Here is a 22662-nt window from a genome sequence, read left to right on the forward strand (position 1 = left end):
GATTGGCTCTGTTTTTGGTGATTTGTAGGAGTCACTCTTGCAGTATTAAAGCGCCATATTCATTAGGACTTGTTAATCCAACTGATACATCTAACTGATACGCAGTTGCTTGTTACATTTGTAGTTTGTGGCCAAAGAGAGAGGAAAAGAAAAGGTTTGCTCCCCTTCATTTAAACTGACAATATATTTTGCTATCTGTCTTTTTCAAGCTAAAGAAACACATTGCTTTTGAAATATGTATTTGGGGTTTTAGCCTGAAGAAGATGCAGGCCAGTGGGTTATGCCAGCAAAGGGGTACTTCAGTGATAAACATCTTGGGCTGCAAATCACTTTTCTGTTTTCAATGCTTTATTGCTTGTTATCTCCCTCCAACTCTCCCCATATGCCCCACGGTGACATCAGCAAGTAGTAAGCTGGATGTATTTGTCATGGTGTTTTATTGCCTACTTTGTTAACTACTGTTGAACCAACTAATCATATTGGTTTGTGCATAGAAATGGTTTTGAAGAGCCTCAGCCTAGATCATGGGGAGTTATGAGAACTATGTTGTTCTGTTCTTTATAACAAGCAAAAAGCAATCACTACTACTCGCTGATGTCATGGTAGCTAACTAGATAGCTAACATTACATTGTTGTTGTAGTGCCCCAACTCTGATATCAGTGCAGACTGTCAGATTAAGCATGGGTTGCTTATGTTAGCCTATAGAGCACCGTTAGTGACATATGATGATGCGGTGTACTTTCTTATTTAATTATCTGACTGATAGCGTGAAGTTGTGAATGAATCATGAGCAACCATACATTTTTATCTACATCAGAATAATGGCAAATAGCATTCAAGTTATACATTAACTGTTGGTCTATCGATATTCCTAACACAACACTACAAATGTAAGAGACCAGTAAGGATAAGTGTGGTCAGGTGAGCCATCATTTGAGAAAACCCTGTCAAGCCACTGCTTGGATTATTATGTGTATCTGTTTGTGCTGTAACAGTGCCGGTGCTTGAAGCAGCCAATAGGGAGGAATGACTTGTAGTTGTCTGTTCAGTTTTGTACATAATACAGAATGAATTGATAAACAACACAAATATAATCTAATTCTTTGGGAAACACTGAGTGAGTTTAGTCCACTTGGCTAAAACTATTGCCGTCCAAACCTGAAGTCCAGCAGGACATCTTTTGTGTGAAGGTTCTCATGTTCAGTCTTGTTCAAACCGCTACACAGCAGTTTAAATCCAGCTTGTGTTCATTTTGGAGGGTGCAACTTTCAGTATTACTCGATATTGGTAATGCTTGTCAATGAGGGTAGACAAAATAGTAGAACAAAATTATCTGCTTCAGTATACTGCCTCAGTACAACCCTGACGGGGTGACTTCGGTGCCGGCTTTAATGACCATATTCACCACTTATCGGTGACATCATTATCTGTAATGATGCACTGTATATTGTATATAATCCTGTTGATGAATGTAGTTCTCATTAAGAATGGGCTTGTTTGTGGTTATGCTGGGTCTGACATAAAATTTCCTCCAGCAGGAGTAGCAGTTCTCTGTTTCTAAAATAGTGGCGGGCAGGCTTGGGTTCAAATACCCCGGCTGGTTGTAATTTTGTCTGTGAATACTTGTTATATTTGTGTGAGGTGATGGAGTTGGGGGTTTTTAGTTGGGGTAAAGGTTATAAAAGAGTCTTTTTAGCTTGACCAGTCTACATGTTTTCTGTGCAGTCAAGCTCAATTAATCAGATTAGAGGTTTTGGAGAGCGGATAGAGCTTTGTGTGTGTGTGTGCGTGTGTGTGTGTGCTGTGTGTGTTGGTACATGACATAGCAGAGGGCAACCTCCTGGGGCTGAGATGCAGAAGACAGAGACGGAGGGTCATGTAGCTGCTAAAAAACCTCATGATGTCATCAAAAAAGGGTTAAAAGGCTTGTTGGACTAGAAACATAACCACTGCATTCCTGCAGAATGACAGAAAGGGTTGTGGCCTGATTGATTCAATGTTGTTGGCTGTTCACATCTAGGTCATTCAATAAATTGAAAAACAAAGGACTCCAACATCAGTATATATGATCCACGCAGACAGAGAGCAAAACATAGTACAAGTAAGTAGTACATATAATATCTCGTCCTCCTATAAATATTGTCTCCCATTTTTCCTGTGCTCGACTGTCCTTTATTCTGCATCTTGTATCGGTATGTGTTTTCTCCAGCTTTCTCCGGTGCTCTGTTTAAAAGGCAGATTTGCTTCTCTGTTCACATTGGTCGCTTGCTTTCATGCCTCATGCTCATTGGCTGCCAGCGGCCTGATGTGCAGCCAGCCAGAAAGCTGCTCTGCAGCCGTTAGTGATGGGCAGATTATATGCTGCTGAGCTGCTGTACACACACACACACACACACACACACACACACACACACACACACACACACACACACACACACACACACACACACACAAACTGTCAAACCTGAGTGAGACAGTCAGCTGCATCTCAGCTTCATTTCTCAAATGAAAGTCTGGACTCACTGAAATTAAAATTCCAAACCCATATACACACTACACAATACGATCTAAAGGCAAACAATTGGAATCTTGGAATAGTATGATATAAATTCTGAGCTGAGAGTGTGTCACATGTGTCACCTATTTTTGCAATTTTTAATGCTTTCTTCTGGCACAAGTTCACTGTTCATAATTGTAGGAACGTTGGAGAAACACATTTACATAAGTAACAGTATTTCACAACACAAATACTGAGACGAATGTGTTAAATATGACATTGTAAGTGTGAACACTATTATGACAAATCCATAAAGCATCATAAGCAGTGCTGCCACAGATTCTGGGCCCCTGGAAAACAGCAGTCTTTTGGACCTTTGTCCAAGTGGGTTCCTGAATCACTTGGACCATCTACGCAGTGTAGCAGAGTTGTATTGGATGACCTGAATTTATGGTTAGTGTCTTCAATTGGTGCTATGACCATGCCGTAAGAACAGAGTGACACACAGTCTGTAGTGATACTGAGAGTGTATACTGATCAGATCAGATACTGTTGTAAGTATGGCACCTGCTCTCCTTTGTTCTCTCTGTCTCTATTTCTGCTCCTCACTGTGGCTCTGTGTGTGTGTGTGTGTCTGTGTGTGTGTGTGTGTGTGTGTGTGTGTGTGTGTGTGTCCAGTTCTCATGGCTGCCTCTGGTTACTATAGCAACAGACGCAGCATACACTGAGTTTTCCCATTCTTATCAAATGTATGTTTTTCTTGACTGAATCATCACTGTACTCTGTTGGTGCACAGTTCTGTGTTTATGTTTGTGCGTAGCTGTGTTGAGGTAATCATTGTGTTTGCTGATAGTAATCAGTGCATGCAGACATATGGCACTCACAGAGGGACAGAATGTATAGTTATGTTTTTCACTTCTCTTTGCATTATCCTGAGTGTGTTGTACATGTTTAATATGTACTTGATACACACTGCTTTTTCTTGAACCATAACCATGTCATTGTCTTGTGTCACATTTTTCAGCGACTGTTCATTGTTTGCATTCCATAGTAAGTGATAGTTAGAAGCAATACGATACGTGATATTGGCTAGCTCTGTGTTTGTTGTCACTGTTGTTGAGTTCAGCACTGGCTTGCTCAGTACTGCCCTGTAATTTCCTGACCCTACATGGCCTGTAACTGGCCTTAGGCCAACAGGCAACAGTTAGTGTAAGATTGAGTTTTAATGGCTTGGGCTGACACAGAGGCATGCACACTGAAAATATGTATATGCATGAGTGTCTGTTTATTTACACATTTTTAATTTGTGGCGTTCAGGCTAGTTTAGATGATTACAATAAAACACACATGCAGTACAGTGGCTGTCAGGTTAAGCCAGAATGGAGAATTACAAGTCAGGTGACTTTCTTATATCCTGTAGCACCTTTTATCACAAACTCTATTCTATATTATTAACAAACATATTATTAAGTGCATTTCTGCCAGTTGAAGACTAGAGCATGCCTGCTTTGGAATGGTGAGTTCAGGTTCTTTTAGCATAATATAGTGTTAAATTATGGTAAATAGTGCTTTTTTGTGTTTTTAGTCAGGCATTGTTGGCACTCTTTCTGAGTCGGTAAGGTTAGACAGAAGAATGTGGTCCAAGCTGTACTCTGCTGAAGAGGCAACAGGGTCACACTAGGTGATAAAAAAGCCTGGACTTGAGGGAGGGACCTGTAACAGAAAAAGAGTTGCTCTCACAGGCAAACTGGTTTTGTTACTGGGAAATTGGTTGTAGTGATGATGGTTGTTAAAAATAGGAAGTGAGCATTATGCTGTCCACATGATGGATTTATTGTTTTTTTTTTTTTTTTTAACAACCCACTGATCTGATTCTGTCTGAATGGATTTTACTGGCATTTCACATCAGCATGATGATGTCATGATGTCACTGATTATTATTATTATTTTTTTTTTGGTTCACTGATTTTTGTCAATGAATGAATCAACAATTTTTATCAATGAATCAATGAATACTTTATATGTTTTTTAAGAGCATTAATGCATTTCAGAATCCATGGGAATGTATCTGTCCCTTTTAGATATTTCTTCTTTTTTCAAATTTACGTGGTCAGTATTGGTTAAAGAAATGATTTATTTATTTTAATTCACAATGTTAAACATAGGGAGTTAATGACAAATGTAAATGACAGATGGACACATAGACAGATGGAAGTTAACCTCTGCTGTCTAAAATGAATTAGAGATGAGAGGGTGGAGAGAAGAGGGTAGAACATGTGAGAGTGATGAATTACATCCTTGAATGACTGCTACTGATACAACAGAAATTGACAGAGCGATCAATAATCAATGGAGATGGAGGTGCAGAGTAAGACTGGTTGACTGTTAGAAAAAAGGATAGGAGGATGAAAAAATAAATAGATAGATGGCAGTCACAGTAAACAAAGAAGGGACAGACTGAGGTGGCTGTTCTTAACGCCTGTTGGCTGCATCTGAGCACTCTGTCGACTGCAGTAGTGCATTATGGGAGAAGGGGAGGGTGGGAGGCTGGATGAGGAGAGATGCACTCGTTGATCCCACTTCCTCTCTGCTTATGGAATCAAGAGTGGGGGAGGGGTGAGTTATATAGAAGGAGGGATGAGGGGACAGAGGATCAGAGAGGAGGATGTGGAGATGAAATGAGAAACATTTCTAATTTACACACACACACACACACACACACACACACACACACACACACACTCACACACACACACACACACATCCATCCAACCATCTATCCATCCATCCATCCATCCATCCATCCATCCATCCATCCATCCATCCATCCATCCATCCACCACAACAAGACACTTGCAACAGACACTTAGTGGATTATATATACACAGTGAATAGAAAGGCCTCTATGTTAGAATACCTCTACATCAGTGTTGATTCTGTGATCAAACTGAACTTAATATGATCAATAGTGTCATACCGATAGGGATTTTTTTGGCCTGATAACGATAGCCGACATTAGAGGGGGTGCAATCACCGATAGCCAATATGCAAGTTATTAAGAGACCTTGGTCGGGGACACTTTTGAAAGGGGCAATGAAATGTGGCCTATAATTGTTGTTCCATGATGTTTTCATGTTTACAGTTACTTATTTCATGAACTAACTTACCGTGGAAAGGGGGAAAAGTCCGCTGGTTGATTGGCTGACTGGTCAGGTGGTCGGGAGGTTTCGTGGTGTAGAGTGGGGGAGGGACTTCACTGAAATGTGAGCTGAGCCAAAGTCTCTGGCTGAGCTCAGTGTGCCCCACTGGACAAAATAAATCAGTACACCAGCGCATGCTTTTGTCATTGTCACACTTTTTTTTCTATCGGCGCAAAATTTCGATACAGTAGAACCCCCAAATAGAAATTGGGCCATTCTATCGGGCGCCAATAATCGGTTGGTCACTAATGATCAACTTCAAACAGCTGCTGGGGCTTTTCTTTGACATTTTTCAACATATGCATTCAGAACTTTAGAGCATGACCTGTCAGAAATATTACTTTTCCTTCTTTTCCTTCCACCCCCCTCTTCCTCTTCTTCATCTGCCCTCTTCTTCTTTTACTCCTCCCACTTCTTCCCCTTCTTATTACTATTATTATGCCTTGAAAGACAGTTGTTTAATGGTTCGATTTGGGTCTGGTTGTTAGAAGGATTTGGGGGGGGTGTCAACCTGCACTGTGTATAATTTTGATGAAAAAATATTCCATCCCAGCAGGCGTATCTGATCACTGCAGAAAATGTAAACCCACTGCAGTCACAGTTGTTTTGGTGTGTGATGTTGTTACTGAACATGTTCTTCCTGTGTGTTGTTCAGGTATATGTGGAATTTGATGACCAGGAGTGGGAGAAGAGAGAGTGGGTGAAGGTCTATGAGGATTTCCAGCTGTTTCTGCTGGAGCACCAGCTGGTCTGGGCCAAGAGGAAGGAGGGAGCAGGAGAAGGAGGAGGAGGAGGAGGAGGAGCAGGAGCAGGAGCAGGTGGAGGAGCAGGAGGCCTGCCGCAGGGGACCAAGGCCAAACACATACAGTGGCCTGCCCTGGTAAGACCTTTGTTCTCTATTTATAGACAGGACACAATAATCAGAACAGCCAGCCATATGAGCACGCTGCATTGCTGTTACACATTTGCCACAGTTTTAAACACAATGTATTGAATTCTCCTGATCAGGGTCACTCTTCATCCTCACAGTGTTGTCTTTATGGTCTTGGATATTAATTGTTACTGAGTGGCAGCCCTGCCACAGTTGCCTCCATCAGTTTTGTTGAGCCTGTCTTTTAGAGATTTTGGTTGTGTTTTTGACTCATTAAGTGTCATCAGAGTTTAGCAGCTGTGTTGGGCTGTGACTTTTGAGCATCCGCAGGTAGTTATTTTTTTTTTATTACATTGTCGTATGAATTTCTTAGTGGTGGAACTAAACATTGCTGATCCATGATCCTTATGGTTTTTCATCCCACGGTTCAGCACGCATGTGAGCAGCGGATTCACTGATATGTAACCATCATAGCGTGAAATAGAGTTTTACTGCTGTCGTTACCTTTTGAAATGATAATTCCTCCAATCTTGTTGTGTAAAGATGAGACATATGTGTGCTGTGGTTTACTTTGAAGCAAGATGATTGGGAAGAGCCACTGATTTAAAAAAATGTTACATTTGCCTACACAGAGTGAAATCCTGCCGGTATTTTCAGGTCTGCTCTTGTGGTCAGTACCCTACCATTCACCATGTTGTCTTGTGTTTGATATTTCTTGCAGCTTGTTTTACCTCAAGTAGACAGTTTCCACTTGCAGGATCTTTTCTAGGAACCCACTACCTTTTAAGAAACTTGTCTATCTTACCTGCATTTTCACAAAAAGATCCCTATCATCCATAGTCTCGGGATAGTACGCCGATGGCTCAGGATCTGTCTGGGTTAAATATGCTGCATAGAATCTAGTTCATTGGTGAATCATAAACCTCACAGCCTCTAAGCAATGATCAAACAATGAGCATATTGTCTATATTGATATATATATACTATACAGTGTCTCACAAGATTCTGTTTTCAGTTCAATCTTGTTTTAGTTCTTAGTCTAGTTCCATATGGTCCTTAGAACCTGGTGATCAAAACACAGTTGAATAAGTAGTTTCCCTAGGACACCACCATGTACCAGAACCAGTTTGAAAGCCAATGAAAGTAAAATCAAGGCGCTGCATTTAGTATGTGCACTGCAGACTGCAGGTGTAGAGTGGTTGGTTCTGGAACACATGCTTCACTATAGCTTAAAGTTGCTTCATACAGCTCTTGAAAGAGGATTGAATAAAGTCAAAGTAGTGTTAGCTGAAACAACAGATCAAACTTATTTGTCTGATAATGTCTAGCGTGCGTGCGTGCGTGTGTGTGTGCGTGTCATTATCAGTGAACACATCAGCACTCTGTTGCTCAGACTGCTCTGTGTCTCTGTCATCACAAGCACATATAGCTTTGGTGTGGTGGAAGTGTGGTTGCTGTGGTGTTTTTGTTGTCGTCTGTTAGTCATACACACATGCACACACACAGTATCACACACCCTTCAGATGACAGTGGTATGTGTAGGCATGCTCATGCTGAGGCAGTGTGGATATTTGTTTATGGCAGTAAACTCATATTTTTAGACTGCTATAGCTGAATGTTTTTGTGTCTGTCCCTGACTGACGGATTGTGTTCCTAAATGTTTGACATTGATGACATTTAGTTTCAGACCATGTGTACAACTGTCTGCTCACAAGAGCCACACTGTGTATGCCTTGACAGTGGTTGCAAGTGTGTGCATGGAAATGTGATTCACTGTTTTGATTATGTAATAGCAGTGTGCACAGCGCCATCTGGCACATGCATGGAAGATAAGAGTTCAAAGACTTCCAAACACACACACACAGTTTTCTGGTTGTTTTTGTGTCCGTCTGACTCTGCCCCTCTGCTGCTATTGTCATAGCAGAAAATCCAAATCTAGTACAGACAGACAGACAGACAGACAGACAGAGGCATGCACGCATGCGCACACACACACACACACACACACACACACACACACACACACACACACACACACAAACACACACACGCATTGTCATTGGGCTTACAGCTCTAAGCCCCAGGAAACAGTGAATCACTATTTTTTGATCAATTTTGAGTTCAGTTTTAATTAATAGCAATGAAATGATTAAAATAATTCCAAGTTGCACATTGAGTAGAACAAATTGATTCAATTTTTTCCTGAATAGCTCTTTTACTGTAGTTTGAATATGCTTTTCATTTAAAAGCAGCATTAAATCATAATTTTTCAGAGCCCCAAGTGACATCTTCAAATTGTTGTTTTTGTTTGACATTTTTCTCTTAAAAGTTATTGAAACAGTGAAATTATTATCTAAAATATTTTCCATTAATTGCCTGTGTAATTCTACATCATTCTGGTTTGAACAAGACAACTGGTGAACATGAGGGAGACGCAGTTGATAGCAAACAGCATCAATGCCAAACTGAAATATTTTCAGACCCCTTCCTGTTCTCTTATCTACTTCAGTCTCTATTGAGGCTTGTTCTCGGCTCTCTCTTTAATTGAGACACATGTGTAGCACATGCTGCTGCTGTACAATAGAAGTACCCAAAGAAATTGTTTTATAATTTCACTGTAACTATCCTGGCACTAGTGAGCACTACAGCCCTGGGAATCTGGTGAGAGCAGATTAAAGTTTTCCGAGTTTGCATCAGTGTTTTCTTTAAATGTCCATGGAGAAATTACAAGGAGAACATGTCTGTCTGCTGAAGAAATGCACACATTAGCAAGTGCTTCATTCTAATTCTCATTAGTTCATTCAGAAAGAAGCTACATCTAATTGTCTTGATTGTAGTCTGATGCCTTGCTCCTGGATAAATGAAAAGTTTGCCGAGGCATGGGCTTTGTACTCTGCTGTAGAAACTCTGTTGTTAATTATTATTATGGACATAATCACCTGGGGAAGGAAACCCCCACAGTCAGACACAGATTAGTCCTCACGTCACAGTGTCCTGTCTACTTATTAAATTCTTATATAACCGACCCCTATGTCCTCCACACACTACTATGTCTTTTAATCTCTGTTTTCAAAACCCATCATGGTTGTCATTGTTTTGTCTTTTCACACATATCTCTTTGTCTCTCACTTTTATCTCTCACTGTCATTCGTTTATTCTCCTTCATATTCCTGCCTTGTGCTTTTTCTCAACTTTGTTCTGTATGAATTCTGTAGACTGGAGAGAGTGTACATTGGTTATGTACTGGAAAACATGGATTTCTAGACTCTGAAACGTGTTTCTATGACCTGTCTGCTGCCTGTTTTAGGGTCCTCTAATACAACTAGACATAGTTAAAGTAAAGCCTTACTACAGAACCTTTGAGAATACTCCGGTATATTTTGTCATTAACTATTGATATATTATGTTGTCTAATCAACAACTCTAAACCCAAATATATTTATTTTAACAACTGAAACTTTGTCAGCTAACAGTTTGTGTTACAACTTGAACATGTTACACCACTGAGTCTTTCTTTTCATGTTCTGCTGATCCAGTGATAAGTTGACTCTCTGCTCCACAAGTAAGTTACAATGTCAATAACGCAAGAGCCATGGTGTGACAGTGAATGGATGCATCTCCAGCGGCCTTGTCTCTGGTCTACTGTCACAGAATTGATCATTGTTCAGTGAGGTTAGACAGCAGCAGCAGTTGTAGGTGCAGTTGTAACAATATAAATAGAACATGTGATGCTGGTAGTCGGGAAAGCTGCAGGATGGTGCAGCTGTAAACTGATGAACTGTATTGGAACTGGAGAAGATCCAGACCAAGTATCAGTCACAAGTTGTCAAACTGATCTTCAATTGACTTCATTATGAATATACTGCTGGATGACTGAGGACCATCAGGAACAGTTACACTGACCAGCCAATGACGCATTTCCTCATCTCACAGGCAGGCACTCACTACTTAAACTATGTATGTTAATCAAACTGAACCCAACCCGACAGCAAGCAATTCTGCTGTGAACAGAGCAAGTGCTGACGCTTCACTACCTATTCAGTCTTCATTCATAGGTGTGTTTAAATCTGTGTGCATCATGTGCCAAACATCATTATCAATGCTTGAATGTGTGCACATGTATGAGGCACATTCTTCTGTGTGTAGTGGTGTGCTGACAGGCGGTGTCAGATGTATGTATCATGTGTATGTGACAAATGTAAGGCCATAGTGTTATTTATCTCTCTTATAGGATAGTGTTAGCTCTTTGTGCTAATACAAGCAGCCTATTTCATCTCACTCACTCACTCACTCTCTCGCACACACACACACACACACACACACACATACACACACACACACACACGTTATGACCTCTTACCTTTCAAACTACAGTCATCTGTTTAAGTATGTCAGTGCAGCTGAGTGTGTGTTTGCCTGTGTGTGCAGCTGTCCTCTGTGCTGATGCAGCCGTCTTTTAATAGAGAGAGAGGGTTGGCAGTCAATAAGCGGTGTTGTGTACATTAGAGTCCTAGTATAGTAGTGTGCTGACATACACTACCAGTCAAAAGTTTGACACACCTTCTCATTTAATGGTTTTTCTTCATTTTCATGACTATTTCCATTGTCGACTCTCACTGAAGGCATCAAAACTGTGAATGAACACATATGGAATTATGTAATAAACAAAAAAGTGTGAAATAACTCAAAACATGTTTCATATTTTAGATTCTTCAAAATAGCCACCCTTTGCTTTGATTACTGCTTTGCACACTCTTGGCATTCTCGATGAACTTTATGAGGTAGTCACCTAAAATGGTTTTCCAACAGTCTTGAAGGAGTTCAGGTACGGAGTTCACAAAAAAAGTCTAGGTTGCATTTTGGCAAGAGTTTCGCTTTAAAAAAAAGTCTAGGTCGCATTTTGGCGAGAGTTTCACTTTAATGTTAGGAGTCATGGGAGACGGCACCTGCCCCAGGCTGCTTGTTTGGGTTAAGTCTGTTGTGTTGTAAAGTTCCCAGTGACCCCACCATGACTGGCTCTAAAACTCACCAAGACAGCTCACCCACCCCCAGTCGAAGCATGTATTCCTCTAGAAAATTGAGAGGTTAAGTAGTTTTTTCATGGATGGCCAAATGAGGCTGTGTTTGAAGGTGGGACATCAGGTATATAATTGCCTTTTTTTGACTACTTTTGATTTTGCCATTATATTTCACCTTAAAAACTATTTACCTTACCTTGGTTGGTGTCATTATTTTCAACACAACCTCAGATGTGTGACCATACAGTTATTTTTTTCATTTTGACATACCATATTAACACTGTGGACCTAAAATCACAAATTAACATAAAATCAGTGTAGGAAAAATTTTGATTTTTTACTGTGAAAACCACAAATATGTTTAACGAACAAATTTATATACCAATTAGTTATAATGCAAATATGAATAGTTTGCTAAATTTGTGCGTATACGTTTTTGAAATCTACAAAGTTATATGTAACTGTTTACATTTAAATGCAGTCTGTATCACCGTCGGCGTCACAGTCTCTGTCTGTATCACCACCTGCGTAACCTCCCACAACTTCCCCTGTTCCTAAGCAACCAAACTTGCTGCTTGGGGACGCTTTTGTGTCAAAATCCTGTTTTTACCATTTCTTCCTGCACCAGACACAAAGCAAACCTGACGGCAATGTTCGTGAAAAAGCGTGGCGGATATTATTTACCCGTCCGGTTTTGGACGTGCCAGTGCATCCATCAACTCAGGAGGTGGGCGATGGGGGTGGGCTAGCAGCTAGCTACACACCAACATCCACAGATTCCAATTCCACTTTGTTGTCCTTGCGTATCCGGATCTTCTCAGACCCAAACGGACTCGGCCTGGACTCATTTAGTCTCATTAATCCACAACAGTCAGTTTAGATGCACATAACGGGACCGAACTGCCGGCAAAATCCCGGTCCAGCTCGTGCCGCTGCAGGTATACATCCGCTTGTCTTGGGGGTGAGCTCTGCAGTGATTGGCTCTGGTGCATATGTGGCTATGGTGTGCAGTAATTGGCTCTGGTGCGCATGTGACTATGGTGGCTATGGTTAACAATGCTAGTGGAATTCGTGAAGCATTTCTCCCTTCATAATTTATTAACGGTATCATTGTAGTCCAAACGAATGCGACGTTGCACACCCTTGAACCACGCAGCAGCCACAATCTCAGGTCAGTCTGATCCTGATTTGCAGAGATATTTGAGGCACACATGCGGACACACAGACAGAGATTCCTTGCTTTTATAGAGATATGTTTGGACACCACCTAAAACCTTTCTGTAAATGTAAGTTTGTCCTGTTTTACGTTGATTTGGGGTCATGCAGTATTAAGTACAAGGAAATGAGGCCAAATATTTCAGTTTGGCTTTTCAACAGCCTTTAGATTTGATATTAGCTTATGTGTTTATTATTGTTGGTCCATATGAATGACAGGATTGTAGCTGTGCATATTTCAAATGATGGCAACATGTTTGTCTACCAGCATATGGTTCTTTGGGGGTTCTCTGTCAGAACTACAGGCATTTTTTTTTAAATACCCAACACTTTATGTAAAATGTTGATTGTATATTTTGCTTCTGTACATAAAGACCAATAATATGACTGAGCATTCAATGACAGATAGCAGTGAGGAACCACTCAGAAAGAAACCACAGATTTTAACAAGAGTTAATTAGCTGTTGATGATTAATACTGATCATAAAAATCTTGTCAAATGATGCTTATAAGATAACAGGTTCCAAAGACTATGTATCATATTGTGTGTACTTGTACACAGTCACCAAGCAAACATGTCAACTCGTGCTTTTGGCTTAGTTTTCCTTCACACACTTTGCACATTACCATACACACACAAACACATTGAAACTCCTGGACAACACACAAACACAAACACACACTGAGTCCAACTGTCACTGTCTGCTTTCATCTCATATTGTTTTTGTTCACAGGAGAGGAAGTGCACACTCCTCCCCATTTACACACGTGTGTTTTGTGTGTTTGTGTGTGTGTGCGTGTGCATGTGTGTGCGTGTGTGGAGGAAATAAGTCTTGTGGGTTTCCTGTCTGTATAGGGTCTGATAAGGTGTTGGATTTGCTGCAGCCTCTTTTTTTACTGTCTTCACCCCCCAGTTTCCTCTTTCTGCCAATCTCATATAGCAGTGATGTAAATGCTACATCTTGGTGTTAAAATATTTCATAGTGAACTCCATCCTGTGCAGGGCATGAGCGGAGCGAACGGGGAGCGGAGCGTGCGAAATATAGTTGGAGCGCAGAGCGGGTTTTAATCCAAAGGCCAGAGCAATGGTTCCTTTTCGCTCCAGTTACGTTGCGATACCGCTGGCAGTACAAGGCCATCCACTGGCTCAAACAGACAGAACACAGAAAGAGGACGAGGTGACAGCCAAAAACAATCTACTGTTCTTTACAAACTGAAAAGGGTTTCAATTGACAGGCTTTCTCCAGCAACAAAGCCGCTGCACGTCAGTTTAAGCCATGTCAGGCAGTGTGTCCAAGGCTAATTCGGTGGAAAATGTCAGGAATTGCTCCCTCTTTTAAATTTGAGCAATCATGGAGAGATTTCACCTGAGCTGAATGAAATTTTAGGTGAGCAGAGAGCGGTCTTTGAGCGGAGCTGTCTGGTATAACTTTGAGCGATGGAGCGAAGGAGCGAACACCCATGTAAGTGGGGAACAGAAATTCTCACCGCTCAGCTCGGCTCACATGCTCTGATCCTGTTACAATCAAAAGTTACTGCTTACTCAACACTTTTATCTACTCTGCATGTGTTATTTGTTGTTATGCAGTATTTAGTTCAAAGAAATGAGACCAGATATTCCTGTTCAACTTCTCAACTCAGACTTTAAACTTGATATTTGGAAGTTGTGTTTATCATTGTTGGTCCATGTGACAGACAGGACTGAAGATGTATAAATTTGACATAACATTTAACACTGTGTTTATGGATTGTCAAAACAGCTTGGTAGTCTACCTGCACTGCTGATACTGTTCTGGACTAGTTCACTCTTCTGCAACAGTTACACAACTATAAGGCTCATTTAAGATACAGGTAGTAATTCTCGGTAGGATAATTAGTAGCAGTGTTTCTCGATACCCAATGCTATGTGTCAACTGAGATATGTACTGGCTAGTGTATCCCCAGGCTTTTAACCAGCACTGGTATTACTCCTTCTGCCTCTTCAAACAGATTAAAGTGAGGAGGAACTGGCAAGTTGCATCATCATCTTTGTGATGTTAATCTCTTTAAAAGAAGAATCTTGCAAAACTGCAGAATAGGTTGACAGATTACTCCTGTATGTCATTATCATCTGACCTTAAATCTACTTTGATAGCAGTCTTCCTGCTCTGTGGAAAACTCAGTTCTCAGCCATAGGTTCAGTTTTGATGTGGCAAGAGAGTGTGTTTCTTTGTCTGTGCTGTAACAGTCCCTCTGTAACACAATGACTTCTGCAAGTAATGATTGAAAAAGGGAAACACAGGGGGTTACCACAGGGGGTTACCACAGGGGGTTACCACAGGGAATGTAGTGGAAACGCTGCAGCTTTAACCATACAAGGTTCCTGGTAAATATGTTTCATCAGCCACTTTCTCTCTTTCCAACACACACACACGCACACACACACACACACACACAAACACACAAACACACAAATACAGTGACTCAGCCTCTCACCCACTCTCTCTGACTCCTCTCTCACCACTCTGTTCTCCTTGTCAATCTGTGTGTGACATGTGGCCTGAGATGACACATCCTCTTCCTACACATACACACACAAACACACACACACAATTACACCTTTTACATGAGGACAGCTGTCGACATACAGGATGTGATATAACGTTCTGATGTAACATAGGGCTGTAGTTTGTGTTATGGTAGTAAATGATGCTGATAATGTTATATTGTAATAACTTCATGAAACAGGCCTCATGTAGGCCTGTCATGATAATCAATAAATCAATTAATTGTACGATAAATAAAAATGAGCTCGATAATTTTGCCAGCCTCGATAATTTCCATTTGCAGGCTTGTTTTTTTTCCTCGTGTCTCTCACGTGAACCCTCTTGTCAGTCACTCTTTGTCTCTGTGTGGAGAGGCGGGGCCCCGCTCCTGACAAACACAGAGTGCAGCATGAGAGCCCTGTGAGGAGTAGCAAGCCAGAGGTAACGCTAGTTGAGATTTGACGGAATAAAAACAAAGATGGAATTGGTTTCAAAGCTGAATGCGACAGCTGCAGTGTGGAAGCACTTTGTGTTCAAACCAAATGACTGTGGTGAACCACTTAACCTGGCGAGCCGGTATGTCGCATTTGTTGTAAAACAGTTGCAACTAAAAGTGGCAATACAACAAACATGCATCTGCACCTAAAGCATAAACATCCGATGCAGTTTTCCCATCTGGGAAAAAACCTACAACTAAAGCTACAGAAGGGCCGTCTCCATCTTCCCGACAGTCCACAATCACTGGGGCGTAGAACAAACAAAATACAAACAAGACAGTGCAAAATTGGTGCGCACTCACAGACAGTATAGTTCCCTACATCGCTAAAGTGATGCAGCCCTTAAATACCGTCGAAAAGCTGGCATTTTGTCAAATGCTGCAAACATTTGACAGCCAGTACAAATTGCCTGGGAGAACATACGTGTCACAAACAGCAATTCCACAATTGTACAGCGTGAAAGACGACACACTAAAAGGGTTAGGGTTATTGTTTTTGGTTGTGTGTAATTCAACTGCAATTGTGCAACAGAGATTGAGAGTCCTCTTTATTTGTTGTTTCTGGTTGTTTTGTTTATTTTAGATATTTAGAAGGTCTTCTTCACATTCCAATTTCAATGTTAAATATTATTTATAAATAAAAGTTTATTGATCTTTGAAAGGATGTACTTGCATTATTATGCCATTATCATTATATAAGCTGACAATGGTCTCAAAACAACAATATATTGTTTATCGCAATCATTTCTGGGACAATATATCATCCAGCAAAACTTGTTATAGTGACAGGCCTAGCCTCCTGTAGTTTAGTGTTCAAACAATTACCTGTACAGTTACACTGGCAAATTGAAAATTAATAGTAGTTTGACTGTCCACCTGGGTGTCATGCATGTTTGCCTCACTTCAGATTGGAGCTGCAACTGAAATATATCATATGATGCAGAAATTAACGCACCATTTCCCATTAAAGACATATGCCAGATGTGAGTGGACCTAACTGTGTTTTGTTTTTTTTGTCCTGTGTGAAAGAGGTATTGCTTACTGATGGGGCTGATGGGGAGCATATTTAAAATAAACTAATTTATAAATGTGCTACTTTTGACTCTGATGCAGCATCCCCTCACATTATGTTCCACCCACAACACTGATTGGTAACATGTCACAATTAATACCCTACAATCACTGAATAATCTGCAAAGTAACTCGTAACGAAACAAACAAACACACGCAGCTGAAAGTTTGGCCCATAAGTCAAACCTGACGGTCAGCATCCAACGCCTTAGTTCCATCAGTGGAGCTAATAAGGCTGATAGTGGCTGTTTTTGTCTCGTTATTACTGTGATTGAGGTGTTTGTGCTGTGCTTGGGGGTGTGTCTTCAGGTTTCCCCCACACTGGCAGATTTGTGTTATGCTGATCAGAATGGACCTCACTTTGTCTCTCACTGATGTGACTCCATCACTGAAGCAGAATGCCAGCATTATACAACAGCAGAGGAAATAATGAAGCAACACTGTTACATGACTTCTTGGCACAAGTGTGTAAAACATCAGCATCTTTGACAGAACACATGAAATACAGAAGACTACAACTGATCCCCTTTTGGCACTGATTCAGATAAAAGCTTTCAGTTGCTGTTGGTTGGCATACAGGGTTACATTTTCTAATTTTATGAGAATGCCATGGCAGCATTATTTTCTATATTCTCACTTCAGTTTAATTGATATTTGGCTCTGACATGATATACATCCTCCAGCACTGACATGGAATCACATCTCATTTGACCACACCACAGAGCTCCAACAAAGAATGTGATGGTGGGGTGTAATGTGATGCAGTTGCTTCTCTGATCCAGATATTACATCACCTCTCTGTCTGCCAGGGAGTGTAGCGTACTATGTGAAATCATTAAAGACCTCACTGCAGACTCCCTTCAAAGACACAAAGTCACTTCCAGTGACCAGACGACACCAGAGGGTAGAGGAAGTGTGTGAAAGTGAGCAAAGGGAATGGGACAGAGGAGAGACAGTGAGCCCTGCTGCATCATAGGAAATGAAGGAAAGGACATAGGATATAATGACACATACTCAGGTTAATTAATTTTAATATTAGCAACATCACAGTATGGCTGAGACAGTATCTAAACTGCAGTGGAATTGCTTTATAAAGTTAAATTATGTAACAAAGCACTATAATGAAGGTCTGTAGTGCTACAAAAATGTTCTGGCTTACAAATCTTCTTCTCCAGATGTAAGAAAACATGTCTTGTATTTAACATGTCTTTATGACTCGTACAAATGTCACATCATGATTATTTTTTAGTGAAAATGAATATTGTGATACAATGATGATAATTCCTACTAATCATAAATCAAATCACAATCATAATGTCTGTCAAAATGAAAAGAAACACATGATTTCCAGCTACTGCATCACTGTATGCTTCTCAGTGTGTGAATACTTGCAGCCACAAGTGTGTCTCAGGATGGTTACCATTGCAGCTCAATGAAGAGCTGAAATGCCTCTTAAATTAATTTTGTCAATTGAACCAAATGTTTAAGCCATTTTGATAACTCATTAATCACCTTCAGGTAAAAAACATGTTGTTCTAGATTCTCAGATTGACAGAATCATTGCATCATTTATCCTGGTGTGACTATTTACTGAATATGTTTGTTGTGTAAAGATTTTACTGCAATATTTGACTTGAAGTGCTTCCTGCTCATAGTTCAGTTGTAAAATCCCAATGCATCATGCTGCATGTCTCTCGCTGGCCACAGACGGCTTGTTAGAGCAGGGCCAGTGCTACACATGTTGGGGCCCTTGGCCAGATTATGATGCCCCCAAATTGCTCCAGCAGCTGGAAGTCTTGTGCCTTTGTTTACATTTCAATTCAAACTAGAACGTCGTAGAGGAAAGATTTATAATTTAAGATTACTTTTTTGAATTTAAAAATTATGAACAGGTACTCTAATGAATTATTTGTTTATTACTACTTATCACTGAATCGATATCAAAGCATTTAAATCAATATTGAATCGAATCGATACTGAATCGAATTGCGACATTCTTAATGATATCCAGCCCTAATAGAAGAGGTGGGTAGAGATGGAAAGACCTTTGGGAGCTGGTGCTACTGTCATATTGGCTCACATTGAGTTTGTTTATCCCATGTCTGAATGTTGTCCATTTATTTCCATAAAATTCACCAGAATCTATCAATTAATGGGCTATTTTTCAAATATTTCTCACAGGTGAACATACCCCTGGACCCACCTTGACGATACCGTAGCTCTGATATTATTTCTTATCAAGAAAATGAAAACTTGTAGCTTTGCCCATAGATGTGCTCTGATATTGGGGAGGGGGCTGGGCTTTGGCCCTTCGCCCCTCCTGTGCATTTTTGTAAGCGTCTATGTTTTATGCCAGTGATCCTCAATAGGCTGGGCCCCGAACTGTTATTCCTTCACAATGTCGTTTTGGTTAGGTCAGCACGTGTATACCGGGACTTGTCTCCATGCCAATGATACACAGACAGCTGGGTCACTCACAGCTGTGAGCACAATTTTTAACTTTCACTTTTGTTTTTGGAGCAGTTTGCATATTGACATTGTGCGGCCGTAGGAGCCTAAATTGCATGAAAATGGTGTGCGGCGAGACACGAAGCATAGGAATTTTCCTAATTTCCTCAAAATTCAGAGGTACGAACAACAAAAATAAATGCACTCAAATCATCATATCAAGCTACAAGCAGGATTCTTGTCACATCTATGACACAACAACAAAAAGCAACAGAGGGCTCACTTAGAGTGGTGTGGATTTTGGGTAAGCACAAGAAGCCATTCTCAGATGCAGAAATGATAAAAGAATGCATGACTGAAGTAATAGACACGATGTTTGAAGGCAAACAAAACGAGGAAATACTCAACTATGTATTTTAATTTATGTCAATGGAAATGACATTTTATTTTAGTTCATATTTTTGTTGTTTTGAATGAAAAGGACATTTTGTTTTGAATAATACAGTATTATTGCATGTGGCCTGACCGACCTCAACACATGGACCTTTGAGTCACTGAAAAAAGTCTTTGTGGCCCTTTAAGATTTGTATTTGAGTACCCCTGTTTTATGCTGTTCCTGTAATATACTCTGACCGACAAACGCAGTATCCAACTGACTGGTTCATCATTTTTCTGTGGGCAGCCATAAATGTGTCAGTGTTTGGTTTTCCAATTTGGGCTTCCTATTGTTTTTGATTTGTTTAAATTTCAGATACATTTTCCTCAAGCATATAACCATGATTATAACTGCATAACGTCAAACACAAGTTTAACACTATAATTAGTCCAAAATCACACATTTTAGAGGGTCCCCAGTAAATATCCCTGGGACAGATGAACACCTGTGGGTCCCGAGGGCTCACTATATCGGAAACCTACCAACATCAATAACACTTCAATAACACTTTTGGAAAAATGTGCTATATACCTACGGTCAGTTTTGAACTATTGGGAAAAACAAGTAGTAGAGGGAAGGTCCTGCCGTCTGAAAGTGGAGAAGGCTGCTCAACTAACTGACAGGCCACGTGTGTCTGTCTACCAGCTCTAGTGGAGGCAGGTGGTGCAGAACCATGGTCAAACTGATGGGACACTTTTTTAACTGACACACACACACAGCAACACACACACACACACACTCACACTTATCCTGTATTCTGGCTGAGTGCCCATGTGCTGCTACACACCACACAACATAATCTGGCAGAGCTCTCGTCTGTCCTAAATTCAGAGACAGACGCAGACGGGGCAGGGAAAGAAACTAATTCCACAGATCTTGTTTATGATGAAAACTGAAGGCTATTTTTTGATGACTTCCTAGCAGCAACATAGTTATTCAGGTCTGATAAATGTGCTGTACATTAATCAGATTGCAGGCAAGAGATAGTGTTGCAGTTATTATGAACATGCATATATGTAGCACACTGATTAATGTGTGTAGACATTCAGAAATGGTCTGCAGCTATCGAGGATTCATACACACTAGTGTCCTCATGTCCACAATCAGATTGACAAAGACTCACTGAGAGTCACATAGAGCTATTCACAGCTTCACACACACAAACAAACCAGATGCGGTGTGATTAACTCACTGTGCTCAGGCTGACCTCAATGAGATACAGATGGAGGGAATGACAGACAGTCTGCTTTGACTTTCACATGAGGAACTGAACGTATCTGCTTAACAAGTACATTGACTGTTCATACCGAAGAAAAACAGATCCACTGGGAACCAGATACTGTGGTTTGGTTGACTCTAACAGTGTTTTGTATTTGAGCCCAGCCTGGCCTATCACAAATATATCAGTATCAGCATATGTTATCAGATATGCACTGAATAGTTCTTTAAATTGGAATGCAGAAAAAGTCTGGGGTATTTTGTAAATTCCCTGTAAAGTCTGTTTTTAAACTGTGAAATGTTCTCCCTCCCTTATATGTATTTTATTAAGTAACTGAAAACCACATTTGATGGATCATGATAATTATGGCTGCACATTATTGGAATAATTATAATGAGCTGATATTAAGACTGATGGTGTCAATATTCTTCGGCAATTTCTTTATGAAATTAAGTGTACTACGGGATGATATGTTCAAGCCGGTTATAGTTGGTACAGGAGGTGGTCTTAATATACAGATATTTGTTTGTCTTTGTTATCCTTTACCAACATGTGGTCTCTTCACACAGAATTTCATAAATAGTATTTTTAGTCGTATTTTCTCTGTATTCCCTGCATGAATGTCTTGGACAATCTTTTAGGAATAAATATTATGAATTATTATTCATATCTGTCTGTCAGGTGTCTTTGATTGACAACTGTTGAGCAGCACGGTGCCCCTCCCTTACAGTGAGGCCTCCAGGATGAAAAAAAACATCTGGTTCATGTGTCACTGACTATCTTTATGCCAACTTGGAACTCAGAAATGAAATGTAAAGAGATGTTAAATTTAGATGGATACATGTCAGAATGGTAATTGTTGTTGTGTTCTCTTATTTGGCTGGAGTGATTTGAAAATGGTCATAGCCTTAAAGCTGTTTCAGAGTGTTTTCCAACCACCACCATGACGCATAGTGGCATGTATACTTTGCCATACGAGCCAAAGTAAAAAGTTCAAGATATGCAGATGACTGTTTCATGAAGTCCCTCTGAATGTGTCAAACTCCAGCACAGAAGGAAGAGAAGAGAAGCACTGCTAAATCTGCAGAGATAAACAACACCAAAACATGGTAGAGACTTTTTTTATTAAATGACTTTTTTAAGTCAAATGACGAAATGACATAAACTGTCAGTGTGGTGGAGAGCCGTATGAGATTTACTTGTCAAACAGGAATTATGCCCACATTTGGCACTTGGCAGACTTCTGATTCAAATATAATGTTACGACTGCATTTAGAGTAGTTGTAGAAACTGTGTCCTGGAGAGAATGAGATATGCTGATCTATTGATGACTCAGGAGTTGACAGCATATTCTGTGGTGTAATGTTCATGAACTCAACAGTAACAACACACAACACAGTTAACATTGCCATGACGTCAACTACAGGGAAATAAGCCACATTAAACCTACATTCATCGATGGTCAAGATTGCTGTAAATTATATTAAGCTATGCTGTATATTCAACCTCACAAATAATTTAAATAATAAAATAATTTAATTTTAAAGTTTAATAGAAATTACTTGCAGACTGGACTTTGATAAGCTCTGCAATTAAGGATCTCTGAGGCATTTCTGATCTCTGAGTTTCCTTCCTGCCAGTAGCTTGTTTGTCTTTGTGCACACA

The 22662-nt window shown here is 40.3% G+C and overlaps 1 protein-coding gene across 1 annotated transcript in view; it reads left to right on the forward strand.

Annotated features, from left to right (window-relative positions):
* Positions 1-22662, forward strand: part of jmjd1cb (jumonji domain containing 1Cb) — a 172430-nt gene that overhangs the window by 54036 nt on the left and 95732 nt on the right. Inside the window, exon 2 of the mRNA XM_037081078.1 lies at positions 6354-6578. Coding sequence (XP_036936973.1) covers positions 6354-6578 — 225 coding nt within the window. The remainder of the gene's footprint in view (positions 1-6353; positions 6579-22662) is intronic.

The sequence above is a fragment of the Acanthopagrus latus genome, chromosome 20 (assembly GCF_904848185.1).
Source record: "Acanthopagrus latus isolate v.2019 chromosome 20, fAcaLat1.1, whole genome shotgun sequence".
Classification (NCBI taxonomy): Eukaryota; Metazoa; Chordata; class Actinopteri; order Spariformes; family Sparidae; genus Acanthopagrus; species Acanthopagrus latus.